Genomic DNA, 12117 nt, shown 5'->3' on the forward strand with positions numbered 1-12117 from the left:
TTTTTTAGGGTTTACCAAAACAACAATTTTCTCACTCTGAAAGGTTGACCCACAGAACTTCTTTTAAAAAGAAATGAAATGAAAGTTACTGTTGACATTCCAGAGAATTTGACAAATTTTGGTGATGCGGAATAAAATGAAATATAATGAGATACTGGTAGAATGGATATTGTGATTGAAGCTCTTGAAAATGCAATGAAGCTCGCATAGTTGTTATGTAGATTGTCACTGGGGTATTCTATTTAATAGAAGTTCCCTATGAGATTGGTCTGTTAAGATATCAGCAATGACCCTTGCCATTACATACTATTCTACACCCAGTCAAGGTGTGAAATCAAGAGACCCCAAGAACTTTGAGATGATTATACAAGTAGGGAATTGCAGAATTCATTTTACATTTACATGGTGTTAATGTTATTCCCACTATAAGATGGAGTTTGCCATAATTACCTCCGCCAAGGGAGGAGGTTAATATGTTTTCGTTACCGGTGGTTTGTGTGTTCGTTTGTTAGTTAGTTAGTATGTCCGTGTGCAAAATAATTAGTAGTTAACGGATTTGGATGAAACTTGCAGGAAAGGTTTAGAATGATACAAGTAACAGGTTATTAAATTTTGGTAGTGATCCGAGAATTTTTGGGGAATTTATGAAGGATTTTTGACATTTTGGCAGGTAGGGTCAATGAACTTGGAAGTTCAGGCTGCGCATATTGAGGTTTGCATGCGCGCACTAAAGTGCGTGCTCTAGTTTCTGCTAGGGCGCAGGATATGTACAATTCAAGCACCGGTTGTAGGTTTCTTTCTGTATTGCACTATATTCTGTGCTTTCAAACCATTTTTCAGGCACAGTCCAGGCATGAAATCCAGCGGCTTCATGATTTGCTCCAGACGAGTGAAACAGAAGCAAAGGAAATTGAGGTGAGATCTTGTTACACAGCTGGGCATTGCTATGGTGCCATGACACTCCATGTTGTGCATCCATGTCATTGATTTAAAAAAAAAAATCATAGGCCTTTATTCTAACATCATTCCTAGGATATTTGTTTTATCAAATCAGATGTCTGGTACTCATGAAACCAAGCAAGCAGAATTAATGCTTCATTTTGTAACAAGTGTAGAGGTATTGAATCTTGACTGTTTCAGTCTAACACATATAGTCAGAAATTATGAAAGCGATATACAGTCAGCATGTCTATGATGAAGTAGCATGTTTCTACTATGAATCAGAAATTACAAAAATCCATGACTTCACGCAGAAGTAGACATAGAGTCGGAATTGTAGAAAGATATATGATATATGGTAGCTACCATTACTGATATGCTTTGAGCTATGAAGTGTACCCATTGTATCACTGCTTCTATAACTTTCTGCGCTCATTAAAAAAAAAAAAAAAAAAAATTATTACTTTGTATATGTTACATATTTATAATCATGTTACTGTCCATATCAGGATCAAGTCAGAGCCCAGTTGGCTGAGGCCCAGAAAGAGAAGTCTGACCTAGAACACCAGCTGAGTGAGGAGAAGGAACGCACAGATTCCCTGACCTCTGAACTCCGCCAGCAGCTCCAGGAGGCCCGAAGCAAATCAGATGGGATGGCAGAGTCTGAGGTTAAACTAGCCAATGTGCAGTCAGAGCTAGAGGCATTGCAGAAAACAGCAGTTGAAAGGCAAGTGAAATGTCTCTATCTATGAAATCAATGATTACTATGGTGAATGTCACCAGATCTATTGTTTTTATACTTGTATATTAGATATTGTTCTCTTCTTGTTGAAATCAAGGTTTCATTTCGTACGATTAGTAAATCTGCCGTTGAAAATATTCTGATGTGGCACAGTTCAAAATGTTCACATTTTAGCTCTGATTTTCTAGACTCTTCTTCTGGTTTTTTTTTTTCTGTGTGTGCTTTTTAAAATCATCTAACAAGCTTTTCTATTACCAAACCATTCAGTGTCATGGTTACCTATAAATAATGACTATTTCTTACCCAAGCATAGATTTATACTTCTCATTTTAGTGTCATTTTTCACTTTTCCTCGAATGGACACCTGTTTCACTTTTCCTTGGGATGGATTCCTGTCTCCTGTCTCACTTTTTCTCACAGGTGATGTGAAGATGGGCTTAAGATGGACCCAAATTACATGTAGACAGTGTGCAGGAGTTTGTCTCAACGTTTTGTTCATGTATGGGAGTAGAAGTAGTTTATGGCTGATATAAAGCCAGGCAATCTTATTATATGACCCTAGACTGATGGCATCGTCAAATTTTCTCCTGTAAATGAACCTTCTTTTTTATGTATTGCTCATGATTGCTCTTTTAGTCATTGAAGATTACATGGATTACAAATTTTTATTACTTGCATTGTTTTCAAAACAGGACAGCAGAACTTGATGCTGCACAGGCTGCCCTGAAGGAGAAATCAGAGGAATTGCTCAGACTACAGCAGTTGAAGGCTCTTGAAAGTGAAAAGCTGAAGGAGCAGGAGGTAAAACTGCCTGTTCAGAGTCTGTTTATTCTCGTGTACCACTGTATATGTGATAATGTGGGCATGCTTGAGCCAATTCCTGTGTGTTTTATTTGATACCATGGCAGTTTTTGGGTTGTTTTTTTTTTTTCATTTTAATTTGTGATATCTGTGTCACTGTTTATGAAATGTTGTAGTTTTTTAGGGTTTACCAGAACAACAATTTTCACACTCTGAAAGGTTGACCCACATAAATTTTTTAAAAAAGAAATGAAATGAAAGTTACTGTTGACATTCCAGAGAATTTGACAAATTTTGGTGATGCAGAAATAAAATGAAATATAATGATGTAGAATGGACGTTGTGATTGAAACTCTTGAAAACCCAATGAAGCTCATGTACGTAGTTGTTATGCATATTGTCACTTGGGTGTTTTATTTAATAGAAGCTCCCTATGAGATTGGTCTGTTAAGATGTCAGCGGTGACCCTTGCCATGACATACTGGTGTTGCATGAAATATGAGATTTTTCTATGACCTCTTCATTTGTATGTCTCTGCTATGTATTCTTCATTCTCCTCTCTCGATATATATTTTGTGTTTCTGTATATCTCATCTTCCTCTCACTTCTCTCATTCTTAATGCTCAGACTGAGGGACTTCAAGCTGTCTTGAAGGCAAAGGAGGAGGAAAATGGTCAACTAACAGATGAGATCAGAGACCTTAAGAATGATAAGGCAAGTTAACATTCATCAAAATTTTGCCTTTCTTGAAAATTGTACTGTATCATACTTCATATTATTAATTGAAAGATGCTGATACCAGCATTCTTGGAGTTATTTTTTTTTTTAACCCTTTTGCCCATTGTTTCACTGTGGTAAAATGATTATTTGTGAGAGTTTCACCTTGTTGAACTTTGATTTTATTCATGGGCACATAGCGATGATTGTTCCTGACAATGATTGCAGCCGTGAGTGATAATCGTGGCAGCTTTTTGAAAGCCACTTAGGTTTGTACATTTCGGTTGTTAGCTGTGATAGCTGCAAAGTTGTAAGTCAAAGTGACGACAGAAATGTTTTACAACTGGCTGCTGGACTCTTTGATGCTGACTTTGACTACATGCAGGAAAACATTTTTCACTAGATTTCTAACCATGTCTTTCCTGGTTCAGGAAGCCCTAGAGAAGTGGAAGGCAAAGGCAAAGGAAGAGCTGCGGCGCGTTCGCCGGGATGCCATTATAGAGACAACAAGGACTGAGGGGCAGTATCGATCAGCTGTCCTAGAAATGGAAGCAGAGCTGGATGTGGAGAAGGCAAAGGCCAAGGAAGCCCAGCAGAAACTGGTATGTAAGCTGGGTCAGATGTCGTCAAAATATAATCAATTTGAGCTCATATGCACCTAATGTGAGCAGTCAGGGTCACTATTATATACAAGATGTTACAATCAGTTGCATGTAATGCATATTTCAATGGAACTTAATTGATGAGTTTGGGAAAGTGATCATCTTTCCAACTTCCACTTGCAAAATAAAACATGTGATAGCATTAGTTTTAACCCTAAAAAGACTGGGCAATTTTGGTAGCTTGAAAGACTGGGGGGGGGGGGGGGGGGGCCTAAAGGGCCCCCCCTTAAGCTCTCGGCCGTGGATTGCGCGATCGCCGCGGTAATTTGCACAATGGTAGTATGCGATGTAATCTACAAGATCGTATATTTAAATTTTCCAAAATAGTCTTATTTTATTTTATTTTGATTAATTATGCTAATTTATGCGAGAAATCAGACTCTTTGATCTAAATCAGTAAATAAAGCTCCAAAAGTGCTCATTTTTGGTCTAATTATTCTTTGTGGCATTCTTCGCAAATGCACTTGAAAAAAAATTCGGTATCAAAATTAATTTCTTATTAATTTTATTGTTTTATGAATTTCTTATGTATTTCTTTGTTTTTTCGACCTTTTGTTTTTGCTGTTTTTTTCAACAAAATTTGTGGCAGACACTTTTTGAAGCCTAATACTACTAAAACAAATTAATTTTAGCCATTGAGAGTAAAAATAAGCATATTTATATGAACCATGTGAAAAAACTCAATTTGCATTGACTTTGTACACAAAATCACATTTTTGAGCCATTTTCGGTCTCACGTGCATGTACAAAAAGTTATGTAACTTCAGAACCGTACCCCCGGGCGTCACAAATTTGGCGTCAAAATGTGCGGGAAACTCGAAAGAAAAAAGTCATAGAGCATCGCGGCGAGAGCATTGCGTGTTGCAGAGTAATCGCGCAAAATGTCGAGGGGGGGGGGCCTTTTAGGCCCCCCCCCCCCCCCAGTCTTTTTAGGGTTAAACCTCATGGCAGTTACAGTTAACAGACAAGTTCATAAGATTTTAATGTATTCATTATGCTGCTATGTAGTGAAGTCTTCCTTCTAGCAATCTGTATGTGCTTCATTCTGAACTTGCCCTTATGTGTATTATTAACCCTGTAGAGAGTGCCAGCTTCTCTGTTAATTCTTATTTCACTGTTTGAAATTTATAGATACTATCCCCCTCCCCCAAACAACAACAACAACAACAACAGCAATAAACAAACAGTGGGGGTTATTGATAGGTTGAGAAGATAGAAAGTGTAAATGCCCATTCATTCTGACAAATGATAAATGAGCAAGTTAGGTACATGTTACTCAATGGAATACGTATCACTGTATTCAAGTGCAATAATTTCCCTTCTGTAGGAAACTCAAACAAAGCGTGTGTGTGAGCTTGAAGCACAACTGAAACAAGGCCAGCCCAGTGGAGATGAGGTTGCCAGCCTGAAGAGTGAGGTTGCTTCCAAGAACTGGAAGCTAAAGAAGATGGAGATGGATAGTGTCAGGCAGACTGTTCAGCTGGAGGAGAGGTAGGCACCCATGAGATGCTTTCTCCAGCTTTCATCTATTCCTACTATCTTAGTTTCTTTTCTGACCTGTGAATAACTATACTTGGCTCGTAAACATGGACTGGTTTTAAAAGCTGTGGACAGAGAATAGTTGTTAGTAATGCCTGACTTATGATATTTGCTGTGAGCAGTGTTTTTTCCTTGCAGGTTTTGTAAGCTTTCATTGCATGCCCTGAATGCCAGTCGCTTTTGTTGGATGAGTAGTAGTTTGCACTGTTCTTATTGTGCAAAGTGGCTAAAGATGATTTTGTATATTTCATTTCAATGCCATTTCTTTCATACATGCTAATATACTACTATTCAAATGATTTTTGACTGCTTATCAGCAGAAATGATGTCATGGGTCTCGTTGCCATTTTTCATTTGAGAAGTTTTTGAATGCATGTTCATATGTACGTAGAATGCTATATCATCATGCTTCTCTTTTATCTTTCTTCCTTGGTACACACCTGACCGATTGCAGGTTTTCTGGCTGCATAGAATTCTTTCTTGTGATGAATGTCTTCTTGTAATTAAGACTGTGTATCTGTCTTCCACTCTGTTCTCTGTACTAGGGTAAAAGAACTGGAGAATGAAAAGCAATACCTGGAGAAGACAAACAGGCAACTTAAAACTGAGATGAGGCGCATGCATGAAAAGGCTGCTGATAGCTCAGGTAGATATCTATAGTACTATATGTACAGGATGGTGATTATTGATGCTTAGTATCAAGGTTTAACATGTTCATTATAAACTCTTTCTATGGGATTGATTGTTTGAACCTATGTACAATGTATGTTATCAGAAGTGAGTTTGAATACTTGATTGCAATGTCTTCACAAGTTTATACAGCCAGATGAGTAATATGTACCCAATAACAGAGACCAAAGTTTAGGGGAGGGAACCTCAGATTTGCAAAGAGATAATTTTGAATTCATGTTATGATAAATGGAATGAGGCTAAGATATTACATAGGCATAAATTGCAATGGAAATGTCATACATGATTCTTATAGTCATACATGTTGGCAGGAACACAAACATGCACTTGTATAAACCAACTCCTCTGTAGTTGAGAGGCACAATTTAAGAATGAGTTGATCTTTCTTCTCCACCCTGAACAGTGTTGTCATCTGCAAACTACCCAGAGGCAGGTGTATGTGGTTCCAGCAGTGCCTATGATATCGCCTTCTACTCGCTGCGGGCAGAGAACGAGTCACTGAAGAGGAAAGCTCAGCAGGCTGACAAAAAGACGGAGAAAATGGACAAAGAGATGGAGACGTTGAAGCTCCAGAGAGATGAACAAGTGTGAGTGGATAGGATCAATGGTACACCTGTCTGAAAGAAAAAGGAACAATTTGAAGACATATAAGGATAAGAAACATATTTTGAATCATAGCAATAAACAGCCATTTTTGTTATAATTTGCTGTTTCATGTGAAATGACTTCTTGAGTGAGCATTACATTATATGGTATTCATTAATTTGTCACTGTATGAGCAGCTGAGCAAACAAATATCTTGTGTTTTTACAATAAATTTGTTGCACAGTCCTGTGCACAAAAAAGATTATGCATATTCAATTTGTGCTGAAAAGGAAAAAAAGACAAACACAAACCTAGAGACATCACTGTATTGGAGAGTGTAATACTGATTAAAATACCACTGCTTAGTTTTCAACATGGTTCTGTTGTGCAGCAGCTGTGATGCCCACAATGCATTGGTCTTGTCAAGATATCTATTTGTCCTTTTGTGGGGTCTGTACACATTTTTCAGATGCTTTTTCGTCATGTCAGTATGAAATCATCAGAGAATCTAGTCTCAACCCTTGATCCCTGGTCTTGGCCACCTGATATTCTAGATGTTCATAGTTTACTCTGCCATGGCAGAGTAAACTATGAAAAAAAAAAAAAAAAAAAAAACTATAAAAAAGAATTATTTGACATATACAGTACATATAATAGCTTGTCATGTGCCCAGATTAAGAGAATAAAATCTTACCTTCTTAGAATGTTTCTTGAAATACAAACCTTACCTTTGACGTTAATTTTTGTTACTTGAAACCTTTTAGCCCTCCGTTCCCAAATTAACTCAGTTCATCTCAATTTGGTTGTACATTAAAAATTTGTCCCATTTCAAAAGCTGAGCTTGTCCTTCAGCAGTAACAGTATCAAGACATATTTGCCACCACTTCTGGATAGATGGACAGACCATCAGTAGTAATAATACAACTGGCACCACTACGTGATGGGGACATGAAATTACTACTCATCAACATTTCCTTTGAAATAGTTAGAAAAAAGAAAGGCTGTTTGTTAGTGGTACAGTCTCCTTTTATGATCAGATGTATCAACTCCATTTAATTGTCTTGGACTGCAGCAGGTAGTATGCATGTATGATGTTACATAAGTAACATACTTTTATATCAAATGCTATGAAAAGGACACATATGTGAATAAATGTCACACTTCAAGCTCATACAGTATTTTGGAAATGTTCTGTGGTCTCCACCTTCCAGGACAAGGAATACTCGCTTGAAGGAGGAAGTATTGTATCTGAGAGAAAGAATGGAGAAAGTCAAAACTTACTTTGCCTCCAAACATGTGGAGTCTCGCGAAACTCAGCCCTTGCAAGGTTTGTATCAGTTTTTGGCATCCTATGTCTTACTTTACAAACTTATCACATCAACCATTGAGGGTTACTGTCAGAGAACTTAATTACCCCATCCCATGTCACATTTTGCTTGGGAATTTTGCTTGATAAACTGTGAATACCAAGCATTAAAACGTGAGCACAAATGAATAGATGATGATGATGTTGATGATGATGATTATGATGATGATGATAATGATCAACAGCATTTGTATAGCACCATATTCTGTCAGCTGAAGCTGAATCACAATTAATGTTGTCTTCCAATCCTTTTTATTCAGACTCCAATTCTGAGACACCAGGACTGAGGCGAGAGCACCATGACCACAGCCAGACAAAACTGCTGCCATCATCAGTGTCTTCTGGGAGGGAGACGAATCTAGACAGGGCATCCAGGATGTTTGATGCATTGAAAGGAGACAATCCTGAAGAAGACAAGCCTGAATGCACCACTCAATGAGACACAGCTATGATTGTATCTTGTCATTTCTCAAATAGTTAGATAGTAGGCTTGAATGCAGCACTCCATGAGACACAGCTATGATTGTATCTTGTCATTTCTCAAATAGTTAGATAGTAGGCCTGAATGCAGCACTCCATGAGACACAGCTGTGATTGTATCTTGTCAGTTCTTAAACAGTTAGGGAGTGAGCCTGAATGCAATGTTCAATGACAAGCCTGAATGCACCACTCAATGAGACACAGCTATGATTGTATCTTGTCATTTCTCAAATAGTTAGGTGGTATGCCTGAATGTAGCGCTCAATGAGACACAGCTGTGATTGTATCTTGTCATTTCTCAAATAGGTAGATAGTAGGCCTGAATGCAGCACTCCATGAGACACAGCTATGATTGTATCTTGTCAGTTCTTAAACAGTCAGGTAGTGAGCCTGAATGCAACAGTCAATGATATACAGTTGTGGTTGTATGTTGTGATTTCTAGAACAGTGAGCTAGTAGGCCGGCATTTACAGTTGGCAAGAATGTTCAATTGTGTTGCATGGATGCATACATCACTGCAGGAAGTGTGATCCAGTGAATCAGTTGTCTGTGTACTGGCTGAGAAATCATTTTCCAACATCAAACTTCTTTCGGCCAAAAATAGATTGTTTCATTTCTTTCTGTCTGATTTATGTGGCTAATAATTGTAAATTACTGTAAATTATAATTATGATAATACATGCATTAAAAATGACATGAATCATTTGATATGCTAGTGTGTATGCAGGAGTCAATGTAAATTACAAGCAACTTTCTTGCTTAGCCTGTAAAGGACAGAAATGGGAAAAATTAAGAAGCGAAAAGGAAATTTGTCTAAAATTTTGGATGATTTACCTCCAAAAGCTTGTGTATATTTCTAAGTGTGTCTTACTGGAAGAGATTATGAATTGCTTATGGACCCACAAGTTAACTTTGAATACACGATTTCTTTAATGTTAAAAAAGTTTTGAGGTGACATTGCAGGAGTCCTTCAGACAATATTATAGCCATTTAATTTGAAAGTATAACACATTGAAAATGTGTTGCAATCTTCAAAAACGAGGTAGGGAAGTATTTTTGATTATTTATGAAATTCCTGTTAGATTGACTATAGTTTAAGCCAGATCACCACAATGCCATTCCAGCGTGACATAAAAGGATTACAATTGCTCCTCTTGAGGCTGCCAAGTAATGTTCTGAACGCATCATCTCAGCTCATGCTCACATACATGAGTTTGTCAGTCTAAGTAATAAATTTTTATAACAAAAGTATCTCAATCATTTTTAAGTGTAAAATGATATATTTATACGAGGATTGAATCAGCCTAGAATTCAAAACATAATTTTCTGTTAATATTGATATGTAATTGTGGCATCAACAACAACAACAACAACAACAACAACAACACGTCCATTACCATTTTTGATTGGTAATCCAATGTGCTCAGTCTTTCAGGTATGCTTAGATACTTGATACTAATTAAAGCTCTGTACTCATGTATCTGCTGTAGTGAGCTGATATCAAATGCTTGTACTGTTTATCCCATACAAATTGTATATTTTGTTGTTTGCCATATGTTTCAAAGCTTCTGAGATGGTAAAAATAAATAAAAGGGTTCAATTTGTGAAGGTTTATGGGTTTTAAAGATAATAATGATTACCATGGTAATGTAGGGTATATGTAGGGTATCTGAAATTGCTCTTTAAGAGGGATTGTCCTGTGTGACATTTATTAACTTGTACAATATTGTGGACAGGTACATTGTACCAATATTTGTTGGCCTTTAGGATGTGCAGATGGAACTTAGTTTCTATAATACCAAATTATATATAACAAAGTTTTAGGCCACCAAGAGGAACCTCATATAATGGCAGTTATGGCTTTGCCCCATTTTTCTAGTGGTCAGAAAACCATGAAAAACAAGATACCAACTTTGGTATGAAAATGTGTGTACAACTGGTATCTCCCACCATAGATGTTATTTCCATGTTGTTGTTGCTATTGTTTTTTTGTGTGAATCAAACAAACAAGGTAGTCATAATGATGTAAATGTGAATGATGAACACGTCTTTACTTCCCAAGGGTTGGGAGGGGATATGTATTAAAAAGCTAATAGTCTGGAGTGTTTGTTTATTTGTTATCATGTATTACAACAGAGGACCCTCCTGTCTTGTAGAAGGTAAGAATGTTGTCTACATTGCTGTTAAATTATTTTTTTTTAACTATGTGATTCTGCAGTGTATAAACTATATAGCTGCTTAAGTTAAGTATTTTGATGAGAATCCTGTATTAGCTCACGAGAACATGTTACTTGTGTATTCATATCATATATGACTACATTTCAATACATTTTATGCTTGATTTCAAAATCAAAGATTGATAATGACTATTGAGATAGAAATGAAAGATAACACTGGGTACAAAACATGGTTAAAAAACTTTGCCCTGCAGAGAAAGTTGCTGTTAATGAAAGCAGTGTATCATGTTTTCAGTCACCGAATACTGTAAAACCATAATAGTTTGTGTGCATATCAATTTCACAAGAGCCAAGATTCGTGAAATTAAAATGATGCATATGAAAGTTCTTGTCTACACTAAATATACTGAATGCCAGTAGCAATTTGCGAAAATCTTGCTCTACAGTATTCACAAAATGTAAATGTAAACAGTTGAAATAGATGCTAATATTGGTTACCCAAAATGACATAAATGGTAGACACATCTTATTTCTTGGAAAGGATAGATAGCTATATTTTTAATGTCTACTAGACAATTGTGAGTTTGAGCTAGTGTCCATGAAAAAGTATGACTTGTAGGTTGCTTCACTGGAAACATCTGTTCTTTTGCTATTGACTGGTATTGTACATAATGGAAAGCATATACTTAGACATGGAATTTCCTATACTGTCAGAGTGTATATATGTTTGATATGTTTCTTTCTGAATATAATTATTGTCTATGATATGAGCAATATAATCTTATCAAATCAAAACGAATCACTATCATATCTCTCTTTTATTCCAGAAAGTAGTAAACACATATCTATCATGCATGTTCTGTTCATATGACAATATTTAGAATGCATCTCTTCTGTATGATAAACAAATATACTGTGCACTGAGAGCCTCTAGATGAAATTATAGATTCTGAGATGGCAGAAAATGGTGCAATTTCTGTCGAGGAGGAATGTATGATTTCACTAGTGGTTTGAAAGAGTGCATCATTTATTTGTTTTATATCTATCCAAAGTTATCTTAGAAACAAAATTGTAAAGTTTTGCAAATAAAAATGCTTACATATTGCAGTGCAAATGATCAAAGTACAGCATTGGACATGATTGGATATGAGGCTGATATCAAAAGCACTTTACGCATGCTAAGCATTGAAAAGAATTGATTGATCACATATATATACATCATATGTATATAACATATTTGGTACATGTATATCAAATTCAACAGGATTTTATTAATAAAGGATGTTCTTCTTATAAGTAAAATCCTGTTCAGTGATTGGTCCAAATAGCATCCTGTGACCAAACATGACATTGTTGTGATGTTGATGATGTTGAAAACAAAATACCTCTGGAGAGAAATGTGCTATACCGTAACAACAA

At 36.4% G+C, this 12117-nt stretch overlaps 1 protein-coding gene across 1 annotated transcript in view; it reads left to right on the top strand.

The window, feature by feature from the left end:
* LOC140232786 (uncharacterized) overlaps positions 1-9245 on the top strand; it is a 34206-nt gene extending 24961 nt beyond the window's left edge. Inside the window, exons 29-38 of the mRNA XM_072312906.1 lie at positions 841-915; positions 1449-1666; positions 2374-2482; positions 3110-3196; positions 3631-3801; positions 5189-5352; positions 5946-6046; positions 6494-6677; positions 7887-8002; positions 8302-9245. Of these exons, the coding sequence (XP_072169007.1) occupies positions 841-915; positions 1449-1666; positions 2374-2482; positions 3110-3196; positions 3631-3801; positions 5189-5352; positions 5946-6046; positions 6494-6677; positions 7887-8002; positions 8302-8480 (1404 nt within the window). The 3' untranslated portion in view covers positions 8481-9245. The remainder of the gene's footprint in view (positions 1-840; positions 916-1448; positions 1667-2373; positions 2483-3109; positions 3197-3630; positions 3802-5188; positions 5353-5945; positions 6047-6493; positions 6678-7886; positions 8003-8301) is intronic.
* Positions 9246-12117: the final 2872 nt, after the last annotated feature.

Source organism: Diadema setosum, chromosome 1 (assembly GCF_964275005.1).
Source record: "Diadema setosum chromosome 1, eeDiaSeto1, whole genome shotgun sequence".
NCBI classification, from domain to species: Eukaryota; Metazoa; Echinodermata; class Echinoidea; order Diadematoida; family Diadematidae; genus Diadema; species Diadema setosum.